Genomic DNA, 16,593 nt, shown 5'->3' on the forward strand with positions numbered 1-16,593 from the left:
AGAAAAATTAAACGAGGATTAAGAACAGTTGAGAGAACATGTTGCAGTTCAGTTATGATTAAATAAAGACAGGGATAAAAATGTAATATTTTTGTTATGAAACTCTATTCCATTGGATACACCCCAAATTCAGGGGACTGGAAAATTGAAGGTTTTGGTGGTATTGGGTGGAATGAGTTCCATTGTATTCCATTCCACTCCATTCACTTTTTGCAAATCCAAACAATGGAATATAATTATGTACCACTCCATTCCATTCGATTCCATTACATACCACCAATCCAAACATAGCCTAAAAGAGAATAATTTTGGAAGAGTAGTAACATTCTTTTTTACAAGAGTGTTACTTAAGCCAACCACAAAGTGTCACTTATACTTCTGATACTTCAATTTGCTAGTTAAAAACTTTTTGATAAAGCTAAAAATATATTGATAACCAAGAGAGGCCTGAACCTGTTACAAACACCAAATCATCCAAACAAACAAAACAAACAAAAACTACCTAAAGCAAGAACAAACAGCAGGCAAAACAAAGCAGGTAAGACAAAACAGAAACCTCCAAAAACAACAGACAAAGAGGGAAAAAAAATCAAATCATAGTTAATCTAGAGTAAGGTAACCCAAGCTTGTCCGTTAAGAGAAGTGATTGGATGAAGGTAGGTGGTGAAGGCCACCACTGAGTGGAGTAGGGAGAAAGTCCTTGGCCATTTTTAGCAAGTGTATCTGCCACCATATTTCCTTCTTTGTGAGTGCGAACGCATGAGCAAATAATACCATAACAAAACTTTAAACAATTATGCCACCTGGCTCTCATTTGCCAAGGAATCCCCCTCTTATTGATGAAGGCATTGATCACTTGTAAAGAATCAGTTTCCAAACAAATGTTGGTGAAATTCATGTGTTTGGCTCATTCTATGGCAAGTTTGCAGGCACTGAGCTCTGCTTCCAATGGGGAAGCATGACCAATATTACTGACAATAGCTCCTAAGAATTCATAATTGGAGTTCCTAATCACAACACCAACAACACCACAAGGATGGGCCCCTATGACTGAACCATCATAGTTGAACTTGATAGTTGCCCCAAGAGGAGGGGTCCAAGCAACATGATGAACAGGAGTGACTCTCATGCTTCTAAAAGGGATGCTAAACAGTTTAGAAACTTTATAGTCATGCATATCAGAGTTGCTTTTAACCAAACAGAGGTTGTAGCTAAGCCTGACTTTAGCAAGAATATGATTGAATAAAGTTGTCATGGATTGATGCTTGTTGTGGAAGCATCTTTAATTTCTTTCAATCCATATGACCCATATGGTATGTATGATTGCAGTATTAAGAATTTGTTTAACAAACTAAAACTAACAACCATAAAGTTAAGGTAGAAAACAAAAACTGTATTTTCTGTTTGATTATTGCTCTTGTAATCCTCAAGACTCTTTTACCTGTAAGCAAGTTACTGTATAATAGCTTTGTAGAAACTTTATTTTCAGTTATTGAAGTAATAATCTCCCAAGTACATCAAAGAAACAATACTTCCTTAAATAATATATCTCCAATAAATAAAAATAAAAGCATATCCTCCAAGAAAGAGCATGATCCGCATATTCACATAATGTAATAATGAACTCCTTTCTTGGTGCAGCAAAATATATACAAAACCAGAATTTAAACATTATGATGTTGCAACTCTTGAAGAGATAGTTTGAAATTCTGTCGCGTTAGCTTTTCAGATGTTATACGTGATGTTTCAACACCAGACACAAATTACGAATGTTGAATGAAATCCTCAGAACATCATGCTAACAATAATAAACAAGAGATGCAAAACGTAAATGACAAGAAAGTAAAAGACACAGGAGAATTGTTAACCCAGTTTGGTGACAAACACACCTACTCTGGGGCTACCAAGTCAGGAAGGAAATCCACTAGTGTAGTCCTTATTCTCAGTTCTCAGCAAACTCTCAGTTTACAACTTAAGACCTAGGACCTACCCGTATTGACTTTGACCTAGGAACTCCTAGATCTGAGATCCCATCTCACTTCCACTCAATCAATCACAGCCCCTGTGATTATCAAATTACAACTCAATAAGATGAATTACCTTCAAACACAAACTACATCCGTGCTTCACAACTTTGAAGAAGTACACAACTTACAACTCAATAAAACACAATCCTTAACATGTATCAAGGTGATATAAGAAATGCTCACAAATAACAATGACTCAAAACCCTAAAAAGCTATTTCGTCAATGGCGGCTTGAATGAATAATTAAGTCTTGTAGTGTTTTATATATATTGAAGCAATACAGGCTAATTAGTCTTGTTGAGCTTCAGAACAAATCAGATCAAAGCAGTGACCCGCTACACAAGAATCAGGAACAAATAAAGCAACTCCTGAAATATCGGAACATCTTTAGGAACAATCCAAACACATTCAAAGTTTCCTAAATTGTTGACACAACTTTAGGAAATAATAAATCATCTGATTCTGTAAAAAACACGTTATTTGGCCAACAAAAAATAAGGTGAGGAATGAATCCAGTTTTTGGTATTATTGGTTATGCGGGTGGCCCAATGAAGGGAGCATCTTCCTCTCCATTCTCTTCCTATTTTAATAATTTTATTTCATAAGCTTTTCTATGTAATGATCGATCTTTCCCCTATTGTTACGTCTAGATAAATATGCATATGCATTTGTCGCCTCTTGGCTTGGTCTTGTGCATTAGTTTCCTTTAGTGTGCATGTTTTCTTCGACAATAGGTCAACTTGTAATTTTCTCCGTTTCTAAACATGAAATCAAACGAATAAGGATTTTTACAAACCGGTGCTCTTAGAATATTAGCTAAGAAATATAAGAATAGAATTTTTTTTTTTTTTTAAATATAAGTTTTTACATTTGTCTTAATAATGAAACTCAATGAATTATTTTTTTCTTCTAATGTTAACTCTGTCACCTATGTCAATAAACCATTGAACCAAAAAACATTAATTAAATATATGTCACCTAAACCAATACTCATAGAAACTCAAAGGAAACCAATGAATCAAAAAAACACTAATTAAATATATGTCATCTCCAATACTCATAGAAACTTAATGAAAACTTTTATAAAATTGAATTTTTTTTTCTCTTGTTAAGTTTCTTCTTTGTTTTTTTTTTCTTTCAATAATGTATTTATGTGCTACTTGAACTCTAAGAGAATGATGAAAATCTTAGTCTACTGTAATTTTTACAAAATATGATTACTTTTCGTCCTCGTTTTTAGTATGATTTATATAGTTGAGAATATTGTTGGATGAAAATGAAATTGTAATGTTGGATGAAATTTAAAATATTGTTGAAAATATGTTGTGTTTTAACTTTTTAAGTTGATTTTAATGTTGCAAAGAATAAAATTGTTATCTAAAAACGTATCAACCGATCCAATCCAAACTATATTGGTTTGATTATGATTTTATTTTAAAAGTCAACCGAACTAAATCAAACCGCATACTTTTTTATCTTTTGGTTCAGAAGAATGTTTGTCTCAAATCAAACCAAACCGTACCGCAAACACCTCTAATTACAATGGTTCGAGATATTGATTTATGCATCAAACGTGTTCCACCATCCACGGTTTAAAATAGGCATTTGCTTCTATTTGAAATTGATATGTCATTGTGGCAAAAGATTGAGTTCCCACGATCACACCCCAAATAAGAAGAAAGACAATCCACATAGTTCCCACAATCACACCCCAAATAAGAAGAAAGGCAATCCACATATTTGTACCAAAGAAATTTGAAACTAAATATTTTGTCAAGTTCTTTTTTTTCTTGAGATCTAATGAATGACCATCAAAAACTTTTATGATGTTGTGTGACCTTGTCGTCACTCTCATTCTCACACGCTAATTTGATTCATTTATAAAATTTGATTCACTTATGTGAGACCACAAATGAAGGAAGCATCTACCCCTCCATTTGCGTTCAACAACTTTATGTCAATTTAAGCTCTGCTCATGTGTATTTTATCAGCTATTGTGGATGCAATAATTCTTCTCAAGTATTATTTTTAACCATGATCGTAACTGATTAGAAGGTGATTATCGGTGCAGTTTTGCATGATGGTTGTATGATGGTTGAAAGCCTCGGCCGTTGACTGGAACAACGTGGAATTTGTACTTGTAGACACTCCGATGCTTAAGTTAGTTGGAGACCAGAATGGGGGTTGAGAGAGTGAATAGATTTTAACCTTTGAGATTGATGAGAGTCCCCTTATATAGAGGTGGGTTTTGCAGGTGCCATTGTCGGGCACACATGTGGTTCGGCGGTTACGGATTCGTGGAAATCGTAACCGTCAAGGAGAGTTTCGAGAGAACGTGGAGGGAGACGTTACAAAATGTTTGAATCAGTTTTTGTTTTACTCCGAGCACCTTCGTAGGGAGGATGTGTATTCCACATTTTAAAAATGTGTCCTGCATATAAAATTTTAAGACTCATTAGTTTTAGGGGGTTTATATGGTTCAGTCAGAAAATTGATTTTTTTGGAAAAGTTATTTTATCTAGCCAATAATATAACTGCCGATGTCATGTCAGCTAATGTTCTGTTGGTGGACCACTCTAAAACTAAACTTTACCTTATTACAAATCAGTCCTCATACAAAATATTAAGGGAAATTTCAATCTTAGAGCACAAATGGGAATATATGCTTAATTTTAATTTAATCAGGGACACAATTGCAATAAGTAAATATATAATGACACACCTTACGGACAAATATGCAATACACCATATAATCTGACGTTGCATGGATTAAATACACAAATACTCAATGATTGGTCATTTAACTTCACCAGAAAAATTATTTTCATAACTTCACCATAGAATTTTCCTTAATTTTTATCCAATAAAAAAATAAATGTCAGATAAAAGGATAGAAAAATAATGTTCTTAATATTTCTCTATTTCTTTTCTTTTTTGAGAGGGACCCATTATTTCTATGTCAAGGTTTCTCCCCACCGGTTACGTCTAGAGTCTAGAGATGCATGTGTCTCCCAAGTCACCTATTGACTTAATCAATTATAAAGTTTTGTGCATTTTTCTATAGCGTGTGTAAGTTCTTCTTCGTCAATGGGTCAACTTTAGTGTCTTTTTTGTTCCAAAATATGAAATTAATAAATCAATGCGCCATAAATAAAAAAATTCATGATATTCTCATATTCACGTGTCACTGCTTTAGTGGCCCAAATTGCGCCACAATTTTTCACAAATGCACCCAATTTTTGTAGCTCAGATCGCACTGATATTCTCATCCTTTTCATTAGTGCAACACCCACGTTGTTGGCCTATGAAAACTTATTTCTTGCTAAAATCAACTATAACACCATGTAACTTGACTACAAAACGCGCTAAATGACTCTAAATTAAAACACAGTTAAATAACTAATATGACAGAGTGTCATAACCTTATGATGCTAACAAGAGAGTGCTAAAAGAGGCACTCAACATGGATAAAAAAGGAGACGGAGACTTTGTGATGTTGAGAAATTTGTTTGATACATAAAGGAGACGCGGAAATATGGAGGGTGTTGAACAAATGATAAAGGAAAGAGGATCAAATAAAGAGGTTGTTTGGAGTGTTATTTATTACAATGTATAGAATTCACGTTTCAGTTAGTTATAGAACAACAATTACCTTGCAGTGCAAGCTATGGTTTAGCTGTCAATAGTTAGTTAGCCTGCTAGGCATCTTAGTTAGAGTATAATACATGCTGTACTCACTAACCATTCTTGGTTTCTCATCACCGTCATTGTGATTCACCTTCATCTTTGATCTTTAATATTTGCATTTTCTGCATTGAAGATTTTTCGTGGATCTATTCTTGGTTAACAACAATATGACATGACTTTAAAGTATTTTCTCAACTCATCTCAAAATGAGTTGCTTATTTTTATCACAAGCACATCAAGATTTTTCTTGTTGAATTTGTAAACCTTGAGATTTTGATTGAATCAATTGCAATACCTTTATCTTTTAATTCAATTAGCATAATAATTGATACAGAAGTAGTTCAATTTTATACAAAAACAGAAATGTGAATACATATATACTTATGTTTGATATATCAGAACAACAAACTTTTACAGCATTTTTCAACAACTTTTGGGGAAAAAACAAAAAAAGAAGACAGTGTCTTTATTATTGAATAATAACAAACTCAACTTAATTCATTCTGAAGTCTTTGTTTCAAGGGTTCGCAATATAAAATAATGCTTTGAGTTCTTCACTCATTAGTTGCTGCACTGAAATTTCACTCAAAGGAATGCTTAATGGTGTGAGCTCCGTGACAAAACTTTGTGACACACGTTTCATTGTTGGTCGAGAACGAGGATTGATATTTAAGCATGCAAATGCAACCACGGCAACATGAATTATGTCACGTATAACTACGTCGTTATTTGGAAGTGGAAGACGCTGGTCTAATACTTGACATAGTTTGACACTTCTTATCGATGTTGATTGAAGTGATGACAATAAATCTTCAGGGTGTCTTCCAACCAAAGTTTCAAGTGCGACTACACCAAAACTATACACATCACACTTTTCATTCACAGCCATAGTATAGGCAAGCTCTGCAATGATCAAATCGCTATGAGTATTTAAAAGAATCCAAAGAAAATAATTGAAAATTACTACTTAGCATGAAAAACTAATGAACATTTATATTTTTTTTAGACTGCCAAAATATATATAGATAAAATAAAAACATTTATGTTATTTATGTGGATAGTATGCATGTTCTGCATCATACAAAAATGAAGAAAAAAAACAAAACAATAAGAGAAAAAATATCAATGATTAATTTACCAGGAGCTATATATCCAATAGTTCCAGCAACTATAGTACGATTGGATGAATCATATTGAAGGAGTCGAGCTGTGCCAAAGTCAGAGACACTGGCCTGCCACTCAGAGTTAAGCAATATATTGCTAGTAGATACATCTCTATGCACGATTGGAGCAGTGCAATCATGATGAAGATAAGATAGAGCAAATGCAATTCCTTTAACAGAATTAACCCTTTTTCTCCACTTGAATTCCACAGCTTCTACATCATCATACAAGACAGAGAACAAGCTTCCTTTCTCCATGTATTGATAGATCAAAAACATGATTCTTTTGTGCAAGCAAAATCCATAAAGCTTCACAATATGTTTGTGTTTTATTTCTGATAATATTCTCACTTCATTTCGGAAACTCTCATCGAAAGATGGAACCTCTGCTTCATAGCCGTGAAGTTTCTTTAAGGCAACAACCTTTCCACTTGGTAATTGTGCCTTGTAAACACTTCCATATGCTCCTGTTCCAATACAATATCTCATGTCAAAGTTTTCTGTTGCTTTGATTATGTCATCATATGCTATCTTCCCATCAAAATTCCATATACAAAACATATCTCCATTCTTTGTTTTTGTTGAGTTTCCATGCAACTTCTCAGAAGAATCATGATGACGATTTAAACATATGAGAAGTAAGAAGACTATGACTAGAATGATAAGGATCGGAATAACAATGACAACAATGTGCTTTAATTTACTTTTTTTCTTGTGTGGTGAACATACATCAGAGTTTTCCATGTTCGTTGCATAAATCTGAGGACAATTTGGAATGGGACCCTCCAAACAATTGTATGAAATGTCCACAAAAATGGCATTACAAAGAGATTGGGGAATTGTTCCTGTGAGATTATTATTGCTTAAAGTAAGTTCGTAAAAACCTCGAATATGAGAAGGGATTTGACCACTAATGAGGTTGTGACTGAGGTTCATGGAAATTAAATAATCATTAAATGGAAAAATAGGCAGGATTCCATTAAGTCTATTGTGAGATAGTTCTAATGTAGAGAGATTTTTCAATAATCCCAACTCATTAGGAATGGAACCTGTAAGGTCGTTGTGAGAGATGTCTAGGTCCTCTAATTGTTTTAGATTTCCGAGGGAAGAAGGTATCTCACCTTTGAATCTATTGTTAGATAGACTTACTGTAGTGAGATTTTTTAGAAACCCCAACTCAAAAGGAATATAGCCTTTGAATTTATTGTTAGATAGATCTAAGTAAGTGAGATTTTTTAGCAACCACAATTCAGGAGGTAGCTGACCTTTAAGATAATTGGCAGACAAATCAAGATGAGTGAGCTTGGAGAGATTTCCTAGTGAAGAAGGTATCTCACCTTTGAATTTATTGTTAGATAGATGTAAGAAAGTGAGATTTTTTAGCAACCATAATTCAGGAGGTAGCTGACCTTCAAGAAAATTGTAAGACAAATCAAGAGAAGTGAGTTTAGAGAGATGACCAATTTCTTTTGGGATAGTCCCATATAGTTCAACTGACCTTATAACAAGGAATTCTAAATTGTTAAAAGCAGAATAGTTGAGAGTAGACAAGTTGGGTGTTGCAAGTTGAGAATTCCAATTGTCTATGTTTATTGCTATTATGCTTCCATCATCGTTGCAAGATATAATATATATAATATCATACCAATTACAACGATCAGAGATATTGAAGAGTGGATCAGAAGTGTTCCACCATCCACTATTTAATATAGCATTTGCTTCCATTTGAAGTTGATGAGATGTCACAGTGGCAGCACATTGAGTTCCCACAATCAAACTGCAAATAATAAGAAAGGCAATCAACATTTTTGAACCAAGGAAATTTAAAATGAAATATTTTGTCAAGTTCATAAATTTTTGTTTTAGATCTAATGAATGACCATAAACAACCTTTATAATGTTGTGTGACTACTAGCATATGCTCCTTGGTCATTCTCATTCTCACACGCCAATTTTGATATTTTAATTCATGTATTGTTCTACGTATATGTCACTGCATAAGATAAGTCTAGTATATATGTGTGGTTATGAAAAATTGAAAGTAACACCCCTAAAGAATGCAACTTCATCTTCTTAGCTACAAGTCATTGAAGGAGACATGATTTTTAGTTCCCATCCAGTTTGTGGTATTATTGGTTATGTGGGGGGCCCAATGAAGGAAGCATCTTCCTCTTGTCGTGGTCTAGATTTTGTGCATTAGTTTCCTTTAATGTGCGAGTTTTCTTCGTCAATGAGTCAACTTTAGTGTTTCCTACTAACGAGTACTCTTACAATATTATATTGACTAAGAAATCTACTAATAGAAACTTAGTTTTGGTAAAATACATGTTTTTAGGTTTGTCCATCGTCCCAAAAAAACTGAGTTATTTTCACATACAAAAATTGCCTCAAAATAATTGGCACATTTAACTTTTCAACGTAGTATTAATTATTTTTTTCAATTATAATTTTAATTAATATTACTTTCATTAATCTCAATTCGATATATATATTCTACTTTGTATTTATAATAATGGAAAATGCACCAATATTTGACAAGACATTCAAAATTGTATTTGAGAATTGATGAAATCTTTGAGGTCTTGAAATAATGTATTTTAAAGAAATAGGATAAAAGGGTAATACTTTAACTGTACTGAAGCTTCATTCCATTGCATACATCCCAAATTGCGGAATGAAAATTTGAAGGATTGGATGGAATGGAATGAGTTCCATTGTGTTCCATTCCACTTCATCATTATTTGCAAAATCCAAACAATGGAATCTAATAATTTATTGCTCCATTCCATTCCATTCCACCACATACCACCAATCCAAACATAGCCTTAAAGCAGAAAAAATTTTATTGGAATTCGTGTATTTAACACATAGAAACATCAAAAAGCAATTTTTTCTACATAAAAATTATCAATTGTTTCTATTTTTGAATCCTTAACAAATGCCTTTAGAAAACTTGTTAGCAAGACCCAAATTTAAAACCCATAAATATAAAAAATAATATCTCACTTCTTCATCTTCAAACCCATAATACAACTTTCTTAAAGAGAATAATTTTGGAAGAGTAGTAACACTCTTTTTTACAACAAAGTGTCACTTATACTTCTCATACTTCAATTTGCTAGTTAAAAAATAACAACCACAAAGTTAAGGTAGAAAACAAAAACTGTATTTTCTGTTTGGTTATTGCTCTTGTAATCCTCAAGACTCTTTTGCCTATAAGCAAGTTACTGTATAATATTTAACTGATTAATGCCAATAGCTTTGTAGAAACTGTATTTTCAGTTATTGAAGTAATAATCTCCCAAGTACATCAAGAAACAGTACTTCCTTAAATAATATATCTCCAATTAATAAAAATAAAAGCATCCTTCAAGAAAGAGCATGATCCACATATTCACATAATGTAATAATGAACTCATTTCTTGGTGCAGCAAAATATATACCAACTAAACCAGAATTTACACATTATGATTATGATGTTGTAACTCATTGCATCCACAAGCTCTTGAAGAAATAATCAAACTCTTAAGGACCAAACTTCCTCCTTACCCTCCTTGTGTTCCTAGGGAAATGTGTCTTGGTTGTTGAACATGGTTTAATAGAATTCTCAGTGATCATGTCAGACTCTGAAACTTGAGCTGAAGAAATGCATTTCTGCTCTTCAACTGATTCATTGGATTTCTCCTCAACCTGAATCATAACATTACAAGAAAATGACAACGTTACAAATTTATGATGTCTGCAATAATCCTATTACGCAGAGTAATTGGACAAAGTTTTTCATTCTACGACAAATGGATACATAAAATATTATTGTTATCAACTCCAAACATTAAAAGTAAAGGTACCAGTGGTATTGTCAAATAAAGGCTATAGCGGGGCTATAACATTGTGGTGTAGGAGAATTTGAAACAAACTACAATTTTCTGTGATCCGCGGTTGGCAACACTTAAAAGTACACAACAAAGAATACAGATACCATGGCCGGGTTATGACAGGTGAGTATTTTACTCTACACATGAAAGGTCAAGAGTATTTTACTATACACGGGCATAAGAAAATTTTAAAATCATTCACCAAGCCACCAAGGACATTTATTTGGGATAACAAGAAATGATTATAAAAGTTGTGGCATCTTAGCTCTTGAAAATTTTGAACAACTTTCTTCAAGGATATATTGCATAATTGAAACTAAACAAAACCAAACGCACGATGCAGGCAATGGAAAACAAAGAATGACATACAAATTGTTGAAATAATTTTAAATAATAAAGCTTACATTTTCTCCCTGAACCACAAACTGGGTCCTATTGGCAGACTCAACTGAAGGAGTTATCCCTTCTCGAGTTGATAATTCATTGTCAGTCAAAAGTTGATCTTCAGTATATAACTCAGATTTAGCGAAACTACCTGGAACCAGAATTCCTTTACCGGCAAAAGAAGCAGAATTATGAACAGAACGATTAAATCCATTAGATGGCCCAACTATGTTCGATTGAGTTGCAGAACAGAACTTTCCAGGATTTTCATATTTCACGGTATCAATCCGAGTTTTCAAATTCTCAACTTGCGACAACAATGCTTCAACATTTTCAATCATGTCAACGAAGGATTTATCATTATCTTTTTGATGATCTACAGATGCCCACATATCGTTTAACTTGATCTCCCCAACATTATCAGCATTACCTTCTCATATCAATGAAACAAAACATATAACAATTGATCAAAACCAGTTTGAAAAATGTTCATAATCATATACTCAATAAACACATGCAAGCAAAGATGAATATGCATGTAACTCTTGAACCTTGTTTGATTCACACTTTAAAAGAGTCAAATCTTGTTAGTTAAATGAAAAAACATTATATTATGGGATGGCCACTTACCCACGACATCATCATGAAAACCTTCTACGGGACCATCATGAGCTTGGTTTTTATTCTCTGGACAGCAGAAGAGAGAAAAGAGATTACTATCAACGCAAAATACACTGGCAAAAGAAAATACTACGACAAACCAAGTAATTTCATACCATAGTACGAGAAAAAACAATGGTTAGACATATATGATGATAAATCACATTCTTCAGCTCTTTTCCTGTTCTTTCTCCACATTACTTTAGTCCTTTGAATTCCCTTGGATCTAGGTACTGACTTGACACCAAAATCGTCTACTGCAAACTTCAAAAAATCAAACTGTTTTTGTTGATCGATAGCCGCAATCTCTTTTACGTATTTCTGTGCTTGAGAGTTGAGTTTCTTTATTTTCAACTCGATCCATTTAGAGCGCCACATTATAGGAAAGATGTACCTCCTCCAATGATCAGTTAACTTTTTCTTTCTGAATAGTAAACAGAAATACGTTTAAACACTGACACGGATAGTTAACAGTGTAAAAGTTTAAACACAACTAGATGACATCCTTATAAAAAATACATAGCAGCCAACACAAGGTAATTTGAAAATACAAACATGACATTTATGATGTATCACAACTTCAATCATGAGAACCTATGCAGCACGGACAGACAAATAGACACCACTAGTGTCCGAAATGTAGAACACTGACACAGATATATAATATTAATAAATATAAAAGCATCATATATAAAATATAAAAAGGAGGTGAAATTTGATGATTCACATAGTCATAAATACCCACAACAAGTTATGAATTACAGCAACTAAATGTACAAAATAAGCAAAACACATCATAAAAAAGGTGTCCTTTTCCAGCAGAACAATGTCCCGTACATGTTGGTGTGAAATAAAAAGAACAGTTTATTTGGACACCTAAATGAAGTATCTGAACGTGTTGTACGGGTGTTAGCGTCCGACGCATGTGCACAGGACACACCTAAATCTAAGGACATTCATGCTTCATATATCAAAACAACTCATAACTGCAATCCAATCCAAAGCATATTCCTTCTGTATGTGTTAGTTCCTTTTTTGTTAGGTTTTTCAATTTGTTTTATTGCTTCTTCCTATAGGTCAAAAAAGGATGAATTGAAATTGAGTCTATAACAGTAATCTTTTATCACTTGAGAAAACCCGAGTTTGAATCCTGGCTGAAACAATCTTTGGCCATACTTTACATACCTTCCAACCAAACTCCGGATTATCAAAGACCCCTTTCCCTAAAAACCAGGGAGTTAAGACCACAAAAACAACAACCAAACCCTATAGTGGGGTCGAATACATCAATCAAATTACGCCGTAATGTTCTATCATAAACCATATTTTGATCCAACTCATTAATCTCTAGATCTTTCTTAATAGTTACTCTTTAGTTTTTCTAGGACCACCTCTGCCTCTAGCAATTTAACTATCCTCCATCCGATCTTACTCTCCTTTCTACAACATCTACACGACTTCTCTCAACACGCTCAAACAACCTCGGATTCATGCTTCAATCGGTGAAACCATATTTAAAAAGTAAAACAAACAAATAAATGCAAAAATAAAAACAAGATGAACCAACCATGGTTAAACCTAGTTCAATCCTGGTTCAACTAGAGTAAGGTACAACCGAGCTCAAACCAACCAACAAACTTCCCAGTTCCTACTTCCTAGTTCGGTCCAATAACTAAAACATTGAGAAACATACCTCAATAGAAGTGGCTTTCTCCACACTTTATGCCTCCGCTGCGATTCAACCTCCTCAGAATCACCGAATGCAGAATCAGAACTAGTGTCTGTATGACCAAAAGAACTAGAACTTGAACTCTCGCTAACAGTAAGATCCACACAATTATCTTCCACACCCTTGAAACCAGAATTCCCAATTATATTAACTTCCACATTCTCCTCATCTCTACAAGACAACGACGGAATCTCTTTAACCGCATTTTGTTCTTTCGGTTCTGAAATTGCAACAGAAGATTCATCATTTGTTACATTATTATCTTCTTTTCCAAGGTTACCTTCTTCTTCTTCTACTATCTTGTCAAGTTCCAATTCTGGGCCAGTTTTTTCACTCATTATCTGTTCAAAAACCATAGCTAAAACTTCATAATCGGAAAAAAAAATCGATATAATCATAAACTCATGAAGAAATTGCATGCTACAAATTATAAAATCATCAAAATCAAAACTGTCACACAAAAAAAAAATCATGAATACAATCGATGAAACAAAAGCAACAACTTCATGATTGAAAAATTGATTTCTCACAAACCCATATGAAAAAATCACATGCTATCAAATTGTATAATCATCAAAATCAAAACTTTCACCAAAATCATGAATAAACATCAAATAAACATAACATGTTTATGCAACAAAAATAATACAAAAATCAATGAAACAAAAGCAACAACTTCATGATCAAATAAAACAGCATAAACCCATGTGAAGAAATCGCATAAAATCATCGAAATTTTGCAAATTTCACATAAAAAGTGAATAATACCAAACAAATAAAATGATTATGAAACAAAAATAATATAAAATAGCATAAAATCGTGCGATACGAGAAACAAAGTTCAATTACCATAAAACCTTGAAACAAGGAAGAAGAAGAAGAACATGGGAACCAAATAACACTTACAATTGAAAGCTGTCGCTACTCGATTGTGTTGTGAGTGACAGCGGTGAAATTACTTTGCTGTAAAAATTGTAAAATATTCTTTTTTTTTTTTTTTTGGTACAGAAATTGTAAAATATTCTATCTTTTGATATAAATTACTTTTGAGTTTTGAGAGATTATTATTTAAAATTATAAAATTAGATAATAAAAAAAATCATTTCAAATTCTATCTTTTTTTGTCAAGCAGCTTATTTGCTATAATTTCATCGTTTAAATTGCTATAATTTCACCATTTAAAGTGAATTAACTGGTAATTTATGTTTCGAACATCGATTAATTTATGGTTCGAACATCGATCTCTGTTTATGAAATACAACGTATATGTCAAACTAAGTTATACTTAAGAGGACTAAAATTCTAAAATTTATTGTAGTACCGTGCAATTATTGAGTTTTTTTGTGGTGTCTGAGGTTCGAACACCGGACCTTGCATATATTAAGCATTGTCCTTACCAACTGAGTTAAGCTCATAGAGATAATTAGTTATTGAGTTTAATGGTGGTGTGATGACATTCTAAAATAACTTTGCACATACAATCAATCAAAACATTTAGAATTGTCACATAAATTAAAAACTTTAATTAATGTGCAAAATCTAAATGTTTGGTTATGTGTGTAAAGTTGTTTTGGATCGTTAACTTACCACCATTAAATTCTTAAATATTTTAGTTTATAAAAGATCTAATTCACATACATTGCGTATGTAAATAGTTTTTTTTTGTCAGGTAGGTTAGTGGCTAGATTCACACACAATATGTGTGGAAAAGTGGAGAATTTAAGGTTCGAACATCGGCTCCTGCACATAATATTTTTGTTAGCTACCAACTGAACTACACTTATGTGACAATAGTTTTTATTTTATAATGTAAAAGAGTTTTTTATTTTATAAAATATTTAGTTCATATATACTCTCGAAGTAAAGAGTAGTCTTATATAGTCTCTACAATTGCACATAAAGGATACTCAATTCACCTCAAGAAAGTGTAAAGAATTTTTACAATGTCAATCAATCATAATTGTTAGATTATTACTTTAAAGTCATACATGTGATTAATTGTAAAGAGTTGACACTGTATAACATTTTACGTGATGCATGAAAATTAAACTCTTCTATAAATATTTTTTTGCCTAGATAAATTTAATGATTGTGTCATTATGAGTATAACGCAATTGCTAGAAACAAAGCAATATACAGTGGTTGTGGTTTAAACATTGAATTCATTGTTTATTCATCTTGAAGGGTGAAATTCTAACTACCATACCATCTGATAAAAAAATAATAATTATTGGTGGTTTATCAATTAAAGTTTATTTGTATATACCTTTCTCCCACGAGGTCATTTGGTTGCAAACTAGTTCTTATGTCTATGGGTACTTTGGTACCAAACTCAAAACGAGTGTTTAGTTTTATAACCTCAAAGGGGACCTAGTTCAACCCTGCAAAGACACATTAAAATGGCATTTCATGTTACTTTTTTGGGTGGTGGTCGGGGTTTGAATCTCAAACCTTGCATATTTTATGCATTGTCCTAACCTCGTGTCACTTTAATTAATTCTCCCTTCCCCAAAATCTTTTCAAAAATATTCTTCTTTATTTAAATCAAGCTATTCAATTGTTTTCTCCTTAATAAAGTTTTATTTTTTTTTGGTCAAACTCCTTAAAAAGTTTTAATTATTCAGATTTTAATGTATTTTTATTTTAACATTAAAAAATAATTTCAAATTTTAAATCACAAAAAAAAATCATGTTTTATACATCGAGTAATTTGATCTTTTACTGTTTTTTGATCTTTTACTGTTATATACTTTCTCTATTATTCTCCTCTATAACATTTTTCTTTGATTTTTTTTAATCATTATTTTCCGTTATTTTAAACCTTATGGTATTGTAACTCATTTTAGTGGACTAGTCTGATTTCTTAAAAAAATAGAAAATATATTTTTAATTTGAACATATAACAATCTAAACAATTGAGATTAAAAAATAAATAAATAAATAAATAAATAACAATCTAATCAATTATCCATCCAAATTGTTCTTTTGATTTCCTATTCTCTTGGTGAAATTTTTTTACGTGAAACCTATTATCCTGTTTTTAATTCTTTAACTCACTGGTTTTCCTC

The 16,593-nt window shown here is 32.4% G+C and overlaps 2 protein-coding genes across 4 annotated transcripts; both read right to left on the reverse strand.

Moving 5' to 3' along the window:
* Positions 1-6,080: 6,080 nt before the first annotated feature.
* Positions 6,081-8,975, reverse strand: LOC146903895 (uncharacterized). Of its 2 annotated transcripts, XM_085728174.1 has the most exons (3): positions 8,768-8,975; positions 6,853-8,654; positions 6,081-6,617 (listed from the first exon to the last, which is right to left on the reverse strand). In XM_085728174.1, exons 2-3 carry the CDS (start codon positions 8,600-8,602, stop codon positions 6,232-6,234), a joined length of 2,136 nt encoding a protein of 711 aa, XP_085584300.1. In that variant the 5' UTR covers positions 8,603-8,654; positions 8,768-8,975; the 3' UTR covers positions 6,081-6,231. The 2 variants fall into 2 exon arrangements, with proteins under 2 accessions (XP_085584300.1, XP_085584299.1); XM_085728173.1 differs by having other exon boundaries at positions 6,853-8,917.
* Positions 8,976-10,137: 1,162 nt separating this feature from the next.
* On the reverse strand, positions 10,138-14,492 carry LOC146903896 (uncharacterized). Of its 2 annotated transcripts, none has more exons than XM_085728186.1 (6): positions 14,432-14,492; positions 13,490-13,866; positions 11,913-12,220; positions 11,767-11,823; positions 11,157-11,566; positions 10,138-10,567 (listed from the first exon to the last, which is right to left on the reverse strand). In XM_085728186.1, exons 2-6 carry the CDS (start codon positions 13,861-13,863, stop codon positions 10,403-10,405), a joined length of 1,314 nt encoding a protein of 437 aa, XP_085584312.1. In that variant the 5' UTR covers positions 13,864-13,866; positions 14,432-14,492; the 3' UTR covers positions 10,138-10,402. The 2 variants fall into 2 exon arrangements, with proteins under 2 accessions (XP_085584312.1, XP_085584311.1); XM_085728185.1 differs by lacking the exon at positions 14,432-14,492 and adding an exon at positions 14,375-14,429.
* Positions 14,493-16,593: the final 2,101 nt, after the last annotated feature.

This window comes from Medicago sativa, chromosome 7 (assembly GCF_051527215.1).
Source record: "Medicago sativa cultivar Bolivia chromosome 7, Bolivia_mono, whole genome shotgun sequence".
Lineage (NCBI taxonomy): Eukaryota > Viridiplantae > Streptophyta > Magnoliopsida > Fabales > Fabaceae > Medicago > Medicago sativa.

Bases quoted from the DNA above. Each gene is read 5' to 3' on its own strand.
- LOC146903895 (XM_085728173.1), bottom strand. From the start codon at position 8,728: ATGAACTTGACAAAATATTTCATTTTAAATTTCCTTGGTTCAAAAATG. The intron at 6,618-6,852 runs GTAAATTAATCA...TGATCATTGCAG, and splicing joins TATTGGATATATAGCTCCTG to AGCTTGCCTATACTATGGCT.
- LOC146903896 (XM_085728185.1), bottom strand. The intron at 11,824-11,912 runs GTATGAAATTAC...TCTGCTGTCCAG, and splicing joins TTGTTTTTTCTCGTACTATG to AGAATAAAAACCAAGCTCAT. The intron at 11,567-11,766 runs GTAAGTGGCCAT...TGATATGAGAAG, and splicing joins TTTTCATGATGATGTCGTGG to GTAATGCTGATAATGTTGGG.